General features: G+C 53.2%; 1 protein-coding gene across 1 annotated transcript in view; it reads right to left on the bottom strand.

Moving 5' to 3' along the window:
• Positions 1 to 18,871, bottom strand: part of B4GALNT4 (beta-1,4-N-acetyl-galactosaminyltransferase 4) — a 113,015-nt gene that overhangs the window by 41,571 nt on the left and 52,573 nt on the right. The window contains exon 2 of the mRNA XM_019547239.1: positions 9,849 to 9,964. Coding sequence (XP_019402784.1) covers positions 9,849 to 9,964 — 116 coding nt within the window. The remainder of the gene's footprint in view (positions 1 to 9,848; positions 9,965 to 18,871) is intronic.

The raw sequence follows: 18,871 nt of genomic DNA, 5'->3' as shown, positions 1-18,871 counted from the left end.
ACCTGTGGGTCGCAACCCAAAAGTGGGTTGTAAGAATATATGAAAGGGTTGTGAACTGTAAAAATGGATTCTCCTTTAAAGGAAAACAAATGTGGGAAACTGTGGCTTTTTCCTTGCAGGCTGCCAGGGTTTTGGGTATGGGGCTGCTTGGGGTCCCCATGCCCCACAGACCCATCCCTTAACCCACACACTGGGGGGGTGGGACATGGGGGCAATGGGTCAGGAGTGGGGGGCGCTGTGTCAGGACTGCCCATCGATGTTTACAAATGGGTCCTGGTACAAAAAAGATTGAGAACCACTGGTCTAAACAACATGGAAGTCACCTGAGTATTGTTGTAGGACAAGATCCTGCTACCCCACTCAGAGGGTTGGATGCAGATCCTCCCAGCCAGCAGGAGGACACCAGCACCAAGGAACCTCAAGGGGACTCATTTCATTGGAATATTTTTATTCCAATAAAGGTTGGAATAAAAGGCTTTATTCCAGGTTTTCAATAAACACCTAACACTCAATGATTTTTTCGCTTATTTTCCAGTTTGTTTTTTTCCAGAACATTTCTTCCAGAAAATTTGCTCCCAGGAAACAATTTCTGTAAAGGTTTTCCTTTCTCCAGTGGATCCAACTCTGGGTTGCTTGGAAAGCAAAATTACAGGGTTCTTGCTAGCTGCTAAGAGCCAGGTCACAAGGGGTTAAAAAGGAACCAGTCTTTCCAGCAGGAAGAAGTGGTGGTAAATTATTCTTTTGCAAAGGTGAAAGCAAGAGAAGCCTGGGATGTGATTATCATTGATCTGTTCTACAGTACCATGAGTGTGAAGTGCCCGGTGGAAGTTAAGAGATGTGCCAACCTATTTTATTCCAGGCATGCAGCCCACATGGATTGGATTTGCCTCCCTGAGTCACCAGCTGGGAGGGCTAGCGCCTGGCCTGGAGGCATCCAGCTGCCCCCATTCATTTCTTCACCCAGTTTAGCCAGCTCTCCCTTTCTGTTCTGTCTAAACACTGATTTGTTTCTGGCTCTGGATGAGTGATTTGGGCACTGAGTGGTCTGGGTAATCCATCCTCTGCTAGTTCTGCTCCCTGCCTGCAGTTACCAACTCCTCATAAAAATCCTCTAGCAAACTGAAGTCTCCCACATTCACAGCCTGCATCCACCACCCCTGGAGCAGGAGGCCATTAAGGCTTGTTCAGCATCCTTTTATGGGCTTTCCTTCGCCCCCTTTAGGGCTGGAAGTAATTATCAGACACCTGGAACAGGCAGCTAGTTTCTTCCAGCCCTGGTTTTCTATGATTTACTCCATTTTGCCTAAGGGAACTTTGGGACCTAAAGAAGTCAGGTAACTTCCCCGAAGCCCCCACAAGCCTGTGGAAGATCTCGGAACTGAACCCCAATTCCTGATCCTCACTATAGTGCCCTGGCACCAAGCAAAGTCTTCCCATCCACCATCATGGACTTGATCGCAGACTTGCAATGCAAGCCATATGAGGAACAGCTGAAGGACTTGGGCCTCATCAGCCTAAAAAAGAGAAGGCTGAGAGGGGACTTGGTAGCAGCTTACCGCTACATGAGGGACATACATCAAGGGCTCAGCGAACAACTGTTTACCAGGGCACCCTTGGGGAAAACCAGGAGTAATGGCCACAAACTCCCGGAAGACTGTTTCAGGCTTAACCCTAGGAAAATCCTCTTCAGTCAGGGTGTCCAGACTGTGGAATAAGCTCCCCCCAGAGGTGGTGCAATCGCCTACCTTAGAAATCTTCAAGAGGAGACTAGACATCACCTTGCTGGGGTCACCTGACCCCCACTTATCTTTCCTGCCTAGTGCAGGGGGCTGGACCCGATGATCTTGCGAGGTCCCTTCCAGTCCTTACAATCTATGAATCTTGTCTAGCATTACCCCAGCAGCCTAATACCACCAGTTTGGCATGGCCTTGACATGGGAGGGCACTGCTAACCCCCTACACTGTCCTATAGGAAGGCCACAAACAAGCCTGGCTGTTTGCATCAAGAAGGGACTGAGAGTCTCAGCAGCTATGACCTTTGCAAAACATGAGTCTCTCCTCTTCTTGGTATGCCAGGTATTTGCTGGGGACTCCTGGCTGTCAATGCTGTGCACTGAACATGATTCCAGAGGAGCCTGCAGGGATGGGAGCTCCTGTCTGGCTTCCCACAGATGCATCCAGTCATTGTTCTTGGTATCAGGGTATGTGTAAAGTAATGAAGCAGTGGTGAGGAGTACTGTTATCCTGAGGTGCTGGTCCCCAGTCATGACTATGGAGGAGGCAGCAAAACTGTGACCAGACATATGATGATCAGGCTGGGAATAAGCCATGGTCAGTATGGGTGGGGGTGGCCAGGGGCCACCAGACCCCAGCAGCAGGCAGCTGAGGGCCCCTTCTGCAGCCTGGGAAGCTGGTATTGGTTTTCTTTACAGCCCAGGAGACTGAATGCAGTGGCTCTGCCTGGCTGGCTCTGGGGAGAGAGTTCCTCCCTGGTAGAATGGGATGGGAGCAGCATGACCTGACATGATCAGAAACCTGGTATTTGTGTGGCAGGCGCCCACCAGCTGGCCTAGGGTGTTTCCTATCCAAAACTACAGTGCCCTTCACCCTGCTAGGAACCAGACAGGTGAGTGGGCTGCCATGGAGGCAGGCTGCCTTGTGGGTTCCTCTCTGCCTTTTAAAGGGATTAAACTAATCTGATTCTGTGTTTGTGCCTCACAATTCAAAGGGATCAGCCGAGCAGTAAGAGATGGAGGATTGCAAGAGAGGCAGATGATTTAATTATGCTAAGCAGAGAGGAGGGCTGGATGAAATGCCTCCACCCCTCCCCAGGGATGCCAAATTACAAGGTTAGTATTAGGGGCTGGGAGAGCTCCCACCATGGCCAACCATGCCTCCTTGCCAAGGAGAGTCCTGGGGGAACCTCTTCCCCAATGCTTTCATCCCAGGTATCAGAAGGCTCAGGCCACTGTGAGGGGCACTCTGTGCAGGCTCTGTCTGGGCACATGCCAGGCTTTTTCTGCAACCTGATCTTTCATGCAGCTATTTGACCACCTCTCTCCTTGCTCCTCAGCCTTTTAGCTGTGCTCAGCAGTTCCAACTCCCCCCACCACCTTTCCTCTTCCCTCCAGCACTGAGCCTTCCCCCTACAAGACACTGCCTATTCCTGCAGAAAAGAAACTCAGAGAGTTTTGTTAATGGGCACCTTTGTGTTGGTCACTGGCACACCCTAGACAGTGGTTTTCAATCTTTTTCACTTGTAGACCCCTAAAAAAATTGGAAAGGAGGTCTGGACCCCTTTGAATTGTAAGTGTGGGTATTCACATACTTTTGATTGATCACAGTCATCTTTCACAGACCCCTTAGACATAGTCTGCAGACCCCCAGGGGTCCAGGGACCACAGGTTGAAAACCCCTGCCCTAAAGGCATGCACTGCTGCAGGAAGAAGCAGACCTGCTCCTACAGGGTGACCCCCTTGTCCTGTCCTGTATAAACACTGTTGAACAGAGCTTGCTGGAAGACAGACAGGACACCTTGCATGGTTTTTCATTTCCATTTCTTTGTTGATATTTTTGCAACTGCAGCCAGCAAAGGAAAATTCATCAGGGAGCCTCTCTTTTTCTTTTGTATGCCAGGTGGATTGGAAGAGGTCCAGCTTACAACTGAACTGCATGTGTGTGCATGCAAAACCCCATCTTGATAGGTCTTGGTCTCTAATGCGGGCTGCTGGAGCACTGGAATGCACTGTGGGCACCTGCATGATTCATCAGGGCCCACCTGAGTCAAGTGGACCCATGACCTCCTCAGGTATACCATGGCACCTCCTAAAGTGCCCTGCCAAAAATCAGGTCCGTTCTACAGTAAACACCTCAGAAAAGACAATGCCGGTGAAAGCACAACCTCTCATCCACCAGAAACTTCTTTGGTATGGGGTAAATTCATGGACCAAAAGCCCATTCAGGTCACTAGCTAGCTAAGGACTTGGCTCTCTATTGGAAACATGCCTTTGCTCAGTGGCATGCAGTCCTGCCATGAATCAGGTGCTATTCCTATCACCTGCCCACACTTAGTTCTGCACTTGGTTTGAGAAGGAGCAGTGCAGCAGGGAGACTAAGGGAAGTGCAGCTTTCTGCCCCCAGCCAGAAACAGCTGGCTTGTGAGGGGGGTGTGGGGAGGATAACCACTGCTGTAACAAACTAATGATTGGACCAGGGGAGGTCTTCAGAAAAAAAGAAGAGAGGCTCTGAATTCTTCCCCTTTGATGTCCAACATTCCTCTTTTCATCCTCTCTTTCTGAACTGGAGAATTAAGAGCCTCCCATCCCACAGCCCTGGGAGATCAAGGCAGCCAAACGCAGGCCTCAGCTCCTTCCACTGCCTTTGGTGTGGAGTGTGCGGCCCCTCCTCCCAGCTGGTAATGATGCCCTGGGGTTAAATCTGGCTCCATAGCTCCTCCTTCTCTTGTGATACTGGCAGTCCTTGTGCAGCTGTCAATAGCAGCCCTTGTGGGCTGCGTGCTCTGCGTTTGATTTAATGACGCTGGGCAACTACACTTCTAACAATGGGAAAGGAAAGGGGAAGAATATCTTGTCTTAGGCTGTGGAGTGTGGAAAGGAAGATGAAGGCTCCATCACAGCACTTTCCAGAGCTCTCCCAGATTGGTCCTCCCCACCAACCTTGGGACAGGCTCTGCTTGCTCCCTGAGGGCACCAAAGGGCTCCAAGTGCCACAAGCAGATGGGCACAGGGCCAGAGAAGGGGCATGCCCAAGGTCACAGAAGGAGGTATTAGGTCTGTGTCTGCCCCTAAGCTGCTGTATGCTGACTCCCAGTCCCACATGCTGGTCCCTTTCCCCCACTAGAAGTTAATACATGGCATACAAAGCCTGACACAGGTGCCCCACAGGGTAGAAACAGAAGCAGGGAGGTAAATAAAAGAGAAGGGCAGGGAGGGCAGTGCACTTGGGGCATGCAGTGCCTGGCACAAAGGGACCTGACCCCAATTGAGCCTCTACAGTCTGCAGTGATGAATGTGCAACTATCCATGCTTCTTAAAGAAGCACCCAGTGTCCCAGTTGAGATGGCAGCTCTGCTATGGCACACGCACTGGAAGGATGTCTCATTGCCCAAGGAACTAAGTAGACAAGATAGAAGTACTTACAGACAGGGAAGCAAGACGCAGAGAGACAGAGCAAGTGAATTAGTGGAAGAGCTGGGAGTTGAACTTGTCTCTCCCAAACCCCATGCCCAGCTGTAAATGCTAAGCCAGACTTCATCTCTGTGGGCAGGGTGAGTAAGGCATCCCTGACCCATAAGATGCGCTGAATAGAGGTCACCCAAAACACCAGGCCTGAGCCTCACAGAGCAGTGCCAGGAAGCAGCCCCTTGGAAGAGGAGGCTGCTCTGGTCCCCTCACAAGGGAATGTGAGCTTAGACAGCCTGGGCAGAATGGGAGAGAGCTGGCTTCTGAGACAAGAGGAGGCACAGAGGTACTGTAAACAAAGAGGAGCCCATTAGGATGCACAGCGCTGAGGAAATAATTAGCAAACTTTGTCTAAACGAACTAATTAAAGCCCCAGAGGAGGGGAACAATGCCCTCTGAAGACACGATTAGGAAGGCGGCATAATTACACTCTGATTGTTTCCGAGGAAGGATTTCTTCCGCTGTCTCTAGCCGTAATTGTGGAGTGGCCTCTGAGCTGCACTGCCATTGGGAAGGGGGCCTCATGGTGATGGATTGCTTTGCGGGAGAGGGAGCGGGATGCCATGGGCACTCTGGGGCACTGGGTCCTCCCATGTCACCTCCTACATGCCTTGGCATTTCCATGCCCATTTCTGTGCCAAGAGACCTGCAGGATGAGGGGATGAGTGGGGACTCTTCAGAGTGCAGAGATCAAGGTAGCCCCTGCAGTGACACATAATCGTAGGCCCCCGGGAGTCATGTGGTTGAGGGGAAGGTTTCCTCAGGTGGCTGCTTGATCAATCCCTGCCAAATGTGTCAACACTGACCCACGTTTGGCTCCCAGTTTGTGGCATGCAGCTGGGTCTTGTTACTGACACATGCACCTGGAGTGGGTCCTCGCTTGAAGGCAGGGGCACACAAATGCCTCTCTGTTTCCTGGCAGCGAGGGGCTGGGGGCACTGTGGGAGGAAGGGCTGGGAGTCAGCATCATGGAGCTGGCTGTGCTGATGGTGGGCCTGCAATTAACAAGTCGCTGGGGTGGAAACAGCTCCGTGCTTCCCATCTCCTTTTTTTAGCCAGGCCTGTTTGCTTTGGAGCCAGGCAGCTGCTTCAACCTTCCCTGTTTTCTCTCTAAACAGAATGAACTCTTCCCCTCCCTAGGCTTACACAGGCAGCTATTCACACCCCCACTCCCTGATCTGACTGCACTGTGGGCTCACTTAGTGCTAGGGAGGGGAGAGCAGCACTCCTTCCTCTCAAAGTGCTCGGCAGAAGGGCAAAGATTGGCCTCCGTACATTAATACATTAAAGCCCATTAAAGCCATAGTTATCTGATGGAGGCCACTCAAGCCCTTGCCCTTGGAGCCATCAGCTCTGAACTTCAGCGACAACTGAAGCCCCAGCCCCTGCTGTGGGGAGATGTTTAAACCACAAATAACGTAGGTGCCCATGAGGATTCTGGGACATGATGCAAAGGATTGTGGGAGCATAACTCCGCTCTCCCACAAATCCCTCCAGTCTCCTCTGAAAGCTTCCTGACATTCAGAGTGCAGCAAAAAACCCTGGGATACCTACCCACGGTGCAACGTGTTACAGCACGGGCAGCACAGTGCCTGGCACACAGGTGGCACAATGGCAACGTGGCTTCAGCAGTGCAAGAGTGACCACAGGAACAGGCAATGGGGGTGGGAACTAGGCAGCTTCCCCTGCTGCTGTCAGCTAGACCAGGGCAACATCTGCACATAGATGGTGGGGGTATACTCCAAGCCCCTAACACCATAGCCACAATCCACATCTGTGAAGCTCCTTTCTGTTTTGAGCAAAGAACAGCTCTGGCTGCCTAGTAGAGTACGGATGAGTCTCTGGGGGCTCTGATTTCAAAGAGGAAGGTGTAGTTCAGGTGTTGAACAGCAAGGCCACTTGCTTTGTTTCCAGCTGTGCCACTAGATGCATGCTCTGTGCCCTGATTTCCTTTTTGACCCGTTGAGCCTGCCTTGCACAAGGCATATGTAAGTGCCTGGAAAGCCCCAGGAACACTGTGGCGGGACACAGCACGCCAGCACTCCTCTGCCCTGGATGCTATTTCTGGAAACAAAATGCCCATGGGAATATTTCCATTCAGAAAAGGGGCCACTTCTTTCATCTGCCTGCAAAGCTCAGAAGCAGCTTTGGCTGCATCTGCAGCATTGCATGATACAGTTGCCCCACCTCTGTCACTAGCAAAGGATCTCATGCCCAGAAATCACCTCCTGCCATTGCTCTTTCCCTCTGCCAGCAGAAGATCTGGGGTGGAAGGGAAGGGGCCTGTGGGCAGGGAGGGGGCCAATGTACGCCTCCAGTTCCTGCATGCAGGGAACACTACGTGATTTGTGGTTGTCTAGAGGCTGCATGGAGTGGGATACAACATGGCTTTGAGAGCCACAGCTGACCTCGGGTGGGCAGGAGGGGGCCTTTGTGCCCCATTTTGCTAGCAGAAAACACATGTAGACCCAAAGTCCCAAGGTGCGGAGGAAGCAGAGTCTGCAGCAGTGAGGAGTGCATGTGCATGGCCATGGGTGGTTGCTGAAGCTGGAGCTGGAGCTGCATTGTGGGGAAGAAAGCTGAGTCCCTGTAGGAGGGTCCTGGACAGTAGGGTACAATGGGCACTTTTGACAGACTCCCCTGTGCTGTCAGCGCTTTTTTCTGGGAGCAGAGACCAAAGTGTGGCCAAGCCAGTGGTGTTGGCCCTCTACCTCACCCTGGAAGAGCTCTCTCATTTAGGCAATGGGGCATGGGACAGACAGCAAGAGTGGGGGATGGCAAGAGGGCCTGCTGTAAAGTGAGGGCACCCAGCCTGCTGAGGGCTGGAAGAAGGGCAGGCACTGGCTATGGCCTCCTCACAAGCAGAGTGCAGGGCTGTGGGGGGAAGATGGTGAAAGAAGACACGGTGTGTGGAAGAGCTGAAGAGCAGAACAGCCATGATGGGCCAGGCCCAGCAGGTAGGCTGGGCTGCTCTGCCTCACTGCACAATGGGATGAGGCAATGCCACCTGCTGAAAGGAGAACTCTGTTATGTGCCACATATAAGCTGCAGGGCAGAACTGACATTGGAAAGAACAGTGCAGCCTAGGGAAAAGTTTGCCCATGAATAAAGCAGGGGGTAAAGTGGCCGGACACCTGGGTTGTGCTTTCCACTACAAGGCTGGCTTGCTGCAGGACCTTGGGCAGGTTGCTCCTGTCTGTCAACCCCTTCTTTCCCAGGAACATGACTGAAGATGACAGGAACCCCCTCTGGCTGGACATGGTGGCAACTTAGGCCCAAAGGATCAATATTCAGGCGCAGGACAGACATGTCAAGGACTTTCAGACTCCTTGGGCCAGGGAGAACTTCCTTCGCCTGTCTACCCAGGGCAGCAGAGTACAGGCAGCTGTATGCTAAGAGGACAACAGTGGGCTCCTGGCTCTGGACCACTTGGAACAGGGCTCTGAATGGGGTCAGTGCAGATCCCAATGAGCGTGACATGGCCTCCTCCCCATGCTAATTGCTGTCACGTTATCTCTGTGCCAGGGCTGTTGATATTTCCCTCGTGTCCCTGGCTCGGCCCATGGCTGCAAGTGCCTCATAAAAGGGGCAGCGATCGGTCAATGTCACCGTTATCACAATGAGGGGGAAATTAAGTATCGCTGTCAGGCAGTGAAATATGAGCTTCCCTTCGGTCAGGCTCTGGCTCTGCCAAGCAGGCTTGCTGTTTGTTCAGAGACTGGCTGGGGGAATTGACTGGCTGCCAGCATGGCCTGGGCCCTCCATGCACTGGATTGAACCAGCTGCTCAACCCTGTCCCTCCCCTCAAGTCAGGGAACCTGGGCAACCCTCTGCAGCCATTTCCAGGTGCGGGACCTCAGGAGGGACACAGGTCCAGAAACAGATGGGAGCCTTGTTGGCTCCTGCTGGAGCCCCAGAGGGGCTGAGATGGCATACATGGCACCAGGTGAAGCATGGGAGCAGGGTTCTGCTCCTTTTGACCTGAAAGAGGAGGGAGAATTAGCACTGGCCCCATGAGCTCTACCTGATGGGCCAGCACTTGGCTGCCCCTAGCATGTGCCTGCCAAAGAGGTACCTCCTTCTGGATGCCACTGAAGACCCCCATCCTCTGCTCTCACAGCCCCACACCTTGGATTGTCTTCAAGGGAGATTCCTATGGCACTGCCTTCTGACAAAGCAATGCCATGGGGAACACCCCTGTCCTCCAGATGCTTCCCCTGCTATGCCTTCTGCAATAGGGCAATGCTCCTGGGTTCCCACGCATGTGCCATCAGAGGCTCTCCCACAAAGTGATGCCATGGGAAATGCCCTGCCATGCCATTATCAGCAGAGCAGTGCCATAGACAACCCTCAACACACACCCTGCTATCCCCTCTCCAACCAGATCCTGCCACAGGGACACCTCCTCCCCACACACACACCCTGCCCCAGTCTGCATTCTATGTTTTATCAGAGGAAGACTTGGTGTTATATGTTAACTAAGATGGAGGAGCCTCCCACACAGCACCATGCACTTTCTAATAGGGTGCTACTCGCAACATGCCTACTCAGCCACCCCTGTTGGGATGTCCCCAAGAATGAATGCCCAGACACCAATCCACACATGCCCGCCCCACGTGCTTCTGACACGGCAGCCCCTGACATTACCATCTGGTCCTCCTCCCGGCTCTCGTTGGAGTCCTCGGCCTTCCTCTGCTGAGGAGAGGCAAGAGCCCCAGCTGCCCGCCTGCCAGCATCTGTCACCTCGCCCAGCCGCTCGCCATCTGCAAATGAAAAACAGGTGCATGGAGTGCATGAGAATCACCTCCTGCCCACAAACCATTACCAGCCTGTCTGCCCCCAGGGACACTCACCACAGACATGAGGAGCGTCAGGCCCATGTGATAAGCAGTGAATAGAGGCCTGGGCCACCAGCACCACCGCTGGCATCTGCCAGGGGCTCAGCCCATGTCCATAGCAAGATCCAGCTCTGCAGTGGTGACTGGACAGGTAAAATTATCCAGGGCTATGAATTAGCAGAGGGTGGGGGCAAAAGGGAACTGCAGGGTGTGTCTGTTCAAAGGAATTACCCTGTCCTGACCAGCCTGTTTGTAGCACTTTGGCTTTGCCGATCCCAAAGCACTTTTGGGGGTGTAGAAAGTGTTGGTGTTTGTACAGGAGATGAGGAAACATGGGCACTGGAGTTGAGTAACTTACCCAAGGTCAGGAGGGAAAGAGGATCCAGTAACCCTGACTCCCAAGGTCTCCTGCTTCACACCTCAAATAATACTTACCCCCATTCTTTACAGGCAACCATCTGCTCACAAAGACAGGCCTGGGCACGTGATGCATTACCCCTGGTATAATTAACATGGGTTTTCTACAATGATGTTAAATTCTCCTTTGTCTATGAAGCCTAAAAGCCCTTTACATGTCTGTCCTACCCCATGCACCAGGCAGCTTCATTTCTGGGGCCCTAAGTTGTTAACCCTTGCCTGAAGTGGTATAACTTTGAGATGCTCTGAGGGCATTTAGCATGAGTTAATGAGCTTTAACATATGGGTGCTTGCATGTTGAGTGCCCTAAGTATGGTCTCAGGATAATGTGTAACTTCATCCGAACTGCATCAGATGACTTGAACTGCCCAAGGTTATGATCCAATTAGAGGCTCCAGCTCTCTCTCTTCCCCCACAACAGTGCTGTACCTGAGCCATGGGGTACGTGTGAGTGTTGAACTTACTAGGGCACAGATGTCTGCCCCAGGCCTCCCATTCTCAGGTCCCAGGAGTGGTCAGTTGTCAACACACACATACACACAAACTCTCTCTCTTCCTTTCTACTAGACCCAGGGGGCCAACAGACAGGAGGGAGAGTTGTGTGGACAGTGGAGTAGGCCCTTTTGTCACTGATCAGCCCCTGAACAAGCCTCCCCTTTGGTATGACCATATGCGTGCATCCAAAATGTTTAAGGAAGGCTTGGTCCCCTGGCATCTGGTTAAAGACAGCACAGAGGAGGGGAGCAGGCTATGGGGACCTTGAGGAGAGAGAGAAGGTCTCCTTAGATGCTGCAGTGCTGTGAAATCTCAAGGGAGAACAAGGTGCAGCAATACTGTCCTTCAGGTAACCTGCCACCCCCGGCAGCTTAAAAGGCAGGCTCTGTTCAAAGATGCCCTGCAGGAGGAATTACCTCAGGGGTAAATGGCCTAATTCACCTCTGGAGCAGGCCTTGCCTGAGCCCATTTATAGCAGGAAGAGCTGCCCCTGGGGGTACCACAGCAAAGTGCCCAGAGGGACCCATGCCATGTGTCCATCACTTCCAGCTTCCCCCCAACCACCAGTGTGTGTGTGGGGGTATTTTCTTCTGAGAAAATACCTTCCTTGCTCAGTACCTTCATTGCTGGACACCCACCTGTTTGCATCCTTACACACGTTCACCCAGCTCCCTTATTTAATGGACAAATGCTATCTACCCTGGTGCCCAGAGGGGGCCCCTGGAGGGGGCCCTAGGTAGCTCAAGGCAGGAGAGGGAAGTGCTGTGTGAACCTTGGCATGGGTTCAACTCTAACCTACAACACCACTTATCATGGCACAGCTCTATCCAGGGCTCTCAGCCCTGACCTGCAGCCCTCACCCCACCTTTCAGCCGTGGGCCCCAGTGGCTCTGCCATGTGTAGCCTGTAGCACTACCTTCTCCCTCTCATCCCAGAGCTTTGCCAGGGCCCCCAAAGCTGACCTCCTGCCAGAGGTGCATCTCTCCTGAACACAGATTGCTTGTTAAGCGAAATGACTGCTTGCCATAATCTGGGAACAGGGCAAACTTCACACATGGGGAAGGCACCTCTTGAGGGTGCTTGTGTACCCTTGTGGAGGATCTGGCAGAGCCAGGAGGGAGGCTTGGAGTACTGGAATCACTGGTCTCAAGGAATTTCAGGGATTATCCTGGATCTCAGCAGCTTCTCCAAGGAGGTCTGAGCAGCTGCTGCCAGGTAGCCATCACAGCCTAATGCCTCCTTAACCCTCCAGGCAGTTTGGCTTCCCTTCACACTTTGGGCAAGGCCCAAAGAGAAGAAGTGCCCATATGGGAGGGGATGCCTATGTCCTGCTGGGTAGTGAAGGCATCCCTAAGACCCTGGCTGGATGGGAGAGGGTAGGAAGGAGGGCCCCTGCGCCTGAGAGAGGTAAGCTCATGTCAGTCAGCAGCATGATGGGGGGGAGGGGGAAGGGAGTATAGGGGCACGGCTTTCATAGAGGTCTCCTTCCTTACAATTGTGTTAAGCAGCTTGCCATGGCTCCTCAGTGTCAGGTTTAATTACTGTTAATGCAGACAAACCTGATGCAGTTACATAAAGGCAGGAATAAGCTCCTGTAGGATCTCAGCTCTTGACTACACAGGGGGAAGGCCCCCTGGCCATAGCACAGTGCCATCATGCATCCTTCTGCCCTGTGCTGCTGGTCTGGGCCATCCTGGCACCAGCAAGGCACTTACATCCAAAGGGCACCATAACCCTGACCACCATGCCATCTACCTGAGGGCCCTGACCATGCTTTGAGGGGTGTAACAAAGGGAAAACTCAGATGCTCACCCACTCTAGGGTGGAGGGGGGATGTGGGCCCCTGCATGCAAACCTGCAGCTGCTGCCCCAATACACACAGCTCCTGTGTCATATGGAAATACCAGCCTTGGTCTCCCAGCCTTACTGAGGGCCCTTCAATGTGGAGTGAGCCAAAGGGCTCAGCTGCCCCATGCTCCCCAGGCTGTAAATGCCAGCATGGGCGACTGGTGCCACCTTAGTCGGAGGGACACATGCCCCCCCCCACTGACCAGTCAGTGACCGGGGGGAAGTCCCCCCGCAGCCAATCTCACCGATGGAGGGGGGTCCCCCCATGGCTGATCGTGCCAACCGGGAAGCAGTTGCGGTGCTCCCAGAAGTAGCCATGGCACTTCATCCAGCACTCCCATTCCCCGACTGGAGCTTGCAGGGGGGCACCAGTGCTTATACCTGTCCCCCCTGCCCACTGCCTATATGAGGAGTATGGCCTGTCAGGCGGTGCACCAGAGTTCCCAGGCGCTGCACGTGCACCCCCCTATGTGTCACCACTGACTGCCAGGGCTTGGACCCCTATTCCAGCAAAAGCCATGCCAACTTGTACAGCATCTGGAGGAGCAGCTGACGCAATTAGAGTGGGTAAACATTTTCATTTTCTTTTGACAGCTGCTGATGGAGAGGGAGAAGGGAAGCAAGAAGGGAAGCCCAGACTTAGTCACCTAGACCCAGCTGGCAGCCACCACACAGGGTGAATTTGGACCCAGAGAGCAGCAGAGGCAGCCTGGAGCTCCAGACTCTTCTTCTTCCCCAGGCAGCAAGGAGTGAAGTAGAAAGGAAACAATGGCTCAAGGCTGAATGGGCTTGCTATGGGCTACGATGCTATCCAGTCTTGCTTTGTGAGAAGCTGTAGGGAGGAGAGAGGAAGAAGCTTCTTAAAATGGTGATGAAGCTCTGTATCAAGGCCAGAGCCTCCAAATTCTGCTCCAGGGAGGTGCATGTAGGCAATTGCCCAGGAGGATGCCTCCTCTACCTGCAACTCAGTGGACCACTCCTGCTTCTGTCCGCCATGCAGCTTGTGGAGAGGAGTTGATTTCTCAACATGCTCTGCTCCACCCAGGTATTAAATGGCCTGCTGAAGGGTGTTGAGCGGGGTTGGGTGGGGCCTATTGTCTCTATGGTTCCTACATTTTTCTTAGGTATAGAACCAAAGTTTTGGGACTGTGGAAGTTTGGGGACATGAAAGGGCTTGCACCCTCCAACCCTGGACTGTGCTGTGGGGCTGTCTAGGCAGAGCATCACTCAGGGTGTACTTCCCACTGAACATAAGTAGCACTGGGAATTGGACTAATGACTGCATTTGAGAGGGAAATGGCCAGGGAATGGAGAGTATTTCTCAGCATGCTGAGAACACACTTGGGTGAAAGCCTCTGACAGACCTAGGTAATCGTGCACTAGCAAGAGAAAACTCTCCTGTAGGAGCTGCATCTCTTAGCTGGAAAGCCCCCAACACTCAAGCTCACATTTACCATGTCTGAAGGATGGAAGGACCTCACTCATGGTAAGTTGCTTGGAAATACCCGTCAGCAATGCACACTGATCGTGACCCAGGCTCAGGCTCAAAAAAGACACCTCTGGTCACAATGCTGACACAGGGGAACAGCTGAGATACTTGGAGCGAGAGAGGCCCATGTCCCACAAGGAGTAGTGTCCCTGCCGTAGGGACAGAGCTGAGATTCCCACTTTTTCACATGCAAAACCAGACGAGCCCCCAGACCCGCTCCTGAAGGAATGATCGAGATCAGGCTGTGAACCCACATCCACTCTTGGCCTGTCGGGGGGCCGTGTGGATAACCCACCCTTTTGGATGGACATCTATTGGTAGAGGAAGGGCCAGGTCTGTGGGCTTCTTCCCAGCTCTGCCAGGAACTCAATCTGTGCCCTTGGTTTTTCATTGGTAGAGTTCCCCAGCCTCTCTGCCGCATTGGGATAATGATGCAGAAATACCCTGGAGAGTTGGGGGTTTGGAAGGGTGTAAAGCCATTCTCCAGGAGGACCCTTCTTCCCCCTGTGACACAATGAACCCAGCTGCCCTCACCCTCCATGCTGCTTGTGGAGAGAAGTTGATTGCCAAACGTGCTCTGCTCCACCCAGGTGCCAAGAGGGTGACGCCCTGTGAACATGCAGGAACCCTACAAGAAATGCACTTGTGGAAGGACTAAGTTGTAATGATATTGTCCCAGAAAGGCCTAGTGGAGAGCTAGTTAAAGGGGAAAGGTGGGGAGAGGAGAGAGCAGGAGGTTAGCATTTATGTACAATTAAGTCAAAGCTGATCTGACAAGCCTCCCTTGGCCCTCCCCTGCCTGCAAGGACCCCCCTTGCTGGCAGGCAGTCACAGGAAGGCACCTGTGGCCAATGCCAAGGTGAGCTGTAAGCTCTGTGTCAACAGGGCTGTTAGTGACAGGTCTGCAAAGGTCTTTCCAAAGCCGAGCCATTTCCCCAGAGCCTCAGGGTCATGATGCAGGGTGAGTCAGCAGCTCCCTGCGAAGAAGAGTGTAGGCAGTGCAGGGGTGGAGATCACCTCCGTGCTCAACTGCAGTTTGCTGAGGATAAGGTACACATTAAACAGTCACCACTTGAACTCCTTCCCTCTCATCACTTGGGCCAGCACCTGCAGTAGGGCCTGAGCCTGAGGCATGCACTGACTTTGCTGGGTGAGGAAGGTGCTGAAAGCCCTGGTTCCCTTGCCAAGTTTTGGAACACTAGCCCCCATTTAGAGTTTAGTGCCTCAATACCTTGTTGGATCAGACTCTATGCCCCTGGTGAGACCAGATTCTCTGTCCACCAGAACCATATGCAGCTGTTCATCTCACTGCAAAATGGGACCACACTCAGCCTGCCAGTACTCGGTGCCTGCTTTGCCCCAGAGTAAATGTTTGCATGAGTGGCAATGAAGCATCTGGCCCGTGGCTCTGAAGGGTGGGCTGCATGCCAGTTTGTATCCTGATCCTGCTTTCCCTGAGGTCAGTGGCAAACCTCACCTGGACTTCAGAGGAAGCAGGAATGGACAGAGCACTTTGAAGCAAGCAGTGAAGAAATAAGGAACAGCTGGTTCTTGGAAGACTCCAGGTACCCGGTGCCAAGCACATCACTCTAAGTGCCATTCTAGAATGGCTCAGTTACAGAGTGTCAGGGATAATTATTCCCAACCTGAAAACTTCCCTCCATGACTTGCACTGATCCTTCTTGCCTGCTGAAAAAGTGAGGTTTATAAAAAGTCCCTGCTTACAGCATTAAATAATCTACTTCCCTAGAATAACAGATCGGGGATTTTAAAACCCTATTAGCTCTTCAAGCATGTACTGTCCCTCCCCCCACCATGGAATTGACACCTTGGTCTCTTTAAAATAAACACATGGATCTGAAAGGACCCCCTTTCAAAGGTGGGGGAACACAGGTCCTCTGCTTCCAAGGTGACTTGGGTTGAGCCGTAGGGGCCGGCAGGAGTAGAGGGGCAGGGAGTTTGGTTTCACAAAGCCAATGGCAGAATGGATCAGATGGTCTTGGAGTGGAGCAAGGGGGTCCAAATCACAGTGTGCTCCAGGTCAGATTCAGACCATGGGGCTCCCAGACCATGGGGCTGGATCTGGCCTAGGGAACGGGGTGGGGTCAGTGGCCACTGCAGTGGCAGTGGGGCAAGTGCCTGCAGGCCAGGTGGCTGCTTGCTGTGTTGGAAGCAGCACAAGCAACAGTGGGTCAAGCAACAGCACAGCCCTCACTAGTCCCCCTGCCACCGAAGACCATGTCCGTAGAGGCTCAGGGCCCCATATAATGTGATAGGCCATGCCTGTCACTGGCCACACGTCCAAGTCCCTGGCTCACTGGTATTCTGGCAGGCTGGCTGGAGCAGCTCTGTAGGCCAGATCCAGCCCATGGGCCATAAGTTTGGTGCCCTTGGTGTAGACTGACCTCACAAGCCAGGCCTTTAATGATTATTATTGCCAGCATAAAACAGAGGGAGATGCTGCACTCTATGAACACATAAAGTGACAAGAGAACACAATTGCCTTAATAAATGCGAGCCGGAAGAGTGGAAAAGAGGCACCCATCAGAGACACAAAGTCACCACTGCCATGCACATCTCCTCTGAGGCTTCCCTGTACACTGGCTTGGCTCCTGCCTGTACTGAATCACATCAGCAGATTGTGCCGTGTACAGAGAAACTTTCTGGCTTTGCACTGCTTTGCAGTCCACTTGGCACTGGACAACTAGCTTGACTCCAGGGGAGAGTGCTGCATCCTAGTCTGCCTCCTGTGGCCTCCACACAACTCTCAACCAGGGGCACATTACAGAGCCAGTGGCTGCCTGCAAGGGGCCTGACCCCCTACCATACCATGCCTTGCAGAGCCAGTTGTTCACCTCTGAGCTGAGGTCTAACAGACTACACCAGCTGTGAAGAAAGGATGAATTGGCCTCCGCAGGTGGTACTGAAGGCTTTGTTAGGCTTTGACTGCTGCTAATGATGCACTTGAGGGAGACCCTGCTCCCCACAACTCTGTTCACCATTCTTAGCCAGCTGGCAGCCTCCTGGACCCTGCTGGGTGTACTGGCTTCTGGTCCCAAGTGGACACTGGGCAGAGTTTGTACTGTGAGATGTGGCTCCTTCCTTACCATGGATGTAGCGCTCTGTAGGCTGGAAGAACCAAACAGACAGAACTGAGAGTGGGCCTCTCCCACCCTTCACCCCTGGAGGGAAATTGAGGCAGTGATTCCCATCAAGCCACACCGTGAGGCTGTATTGATGTTGTGCCTGAGGCCTGGTGATGCCTGGTACCCAGCCCTGAGCTCAGACCCCTTGTCTGCAGCACTTCCCAGTTGCAGTTCCAGCACCATGCGACCCTCCTTCTGCCCACCTGACTGCTCCAGGCTCAGTCTTTATAAGCAACATTTGCATGCCCTCACAGAAAACTGTGCCCTCTTTCCACACACATCGCCCTTCCCAACAGGAGTTTTTGGGGCTTGTTCAAAGGCAGATTTGCTTTCTTCTCACTTGGCAAACACAGCTGCAGCCTTGGAGCCTGTCCTATAATTCAGGGAAAGGTGTGGGGGAGGGGGCAGGGAGGATTTGGCTTTGTTTCCTTGGTGAGCTTTGTAGGGAAGGGAAAGAGGGTGTGGAGGGGAGATCACTGCACCAGCATCTCTCCCTGTGTCTGCCCACCAAGCCACCACCACCCCTGTACCCTACTGAGGGTGGCCCTGGCTTGCCGTGACTTTCTGCACCAGGGAACTGTTTCCCCACAGAGGCTGCCAAGCCCATCTGTAGCCTCGGGCCCAACCCTGGGCCTCAGTCTCAAGAGAGATGGCTTCCTTTGGAGAGAACTGAGATCCTCCCCAACCCTCCCCCTTGATGGGAGGCCGATGCTCGGTTTCTTTCTCACAGAGATCATGGGATGCCAAGGAGCGGACAGACCCTCACCACTGTAATAATCTGCCCCGTGGTATTCTCGCACCCTCTCAATGAGCAATGCAAATGCAACCCCCTCGCATACACCCCAGGCCGTGCCTGGTGAAGGGGCAGCCCTGGACCCTGAGCTGGGATGGGCTGAGCCTCTTACTCCAGACTCAGGGTGCATGGGGAGAACTCAACTCCCTTCTCCCCCACCACCATCCTGAAGCTTCCCTCCGCCACTCCAGCATCCCCCTCCTGGCCCTGCCAGTGCACAGCCCAGAGCCCATTAGTATTCCAGAGACAGCGCACCCCCCATGTCTCCTAGGAGATGGAAGCAGAAATATCATCCACGCCACGGCCCGCATTTCAGGAACAGGAAATTAAGTTCTAAAGTCTTCTTCTTCGGCTCCTAGTCATTACCCAGCCCTGACGGCCTCATTTCTTCTCTCCCTTTTCGCAGCTTTCTGAATTGCTGGAATCAGCCCCCGTGCCACAAATTGCCCCCGCTCCTGCCACATCTTTCTCTTCCTTTTCAATTGGCCTCACACATCCGTTCAGACTGGGGGAGTGGAGGAGGGGCAAGAGCCGATCAATGGGTCAAAGGAGCGGGTGGCTGAGAGGAGGGACAAGGCGTGGGAGGCACAGAGCAGACACTCTTATTTACATCCCAGTGGCAGGGGCTGCCCTTCAGTACACTG

The sequence above is a fragment of the Crocodylus porosus genome, unplaced genomic scaffold (genome assembly GCF_001723895.1).
Source record: "Crocodylus porosus isolate Cpor-Errol unplaced genomic scaffold, CroPor_comp1, whole genome shotgun sequence".
Classification (NCBI taxonomy): domain Eukaryota; kingdom Metazoa; phylum Chordata; order Crocodylia; family Crocodylidae; genus Crocodylus; species Crocodylus porosus.
This window is presented reverse-complemented; position numbering and strand designations above follow the sequence as displayed.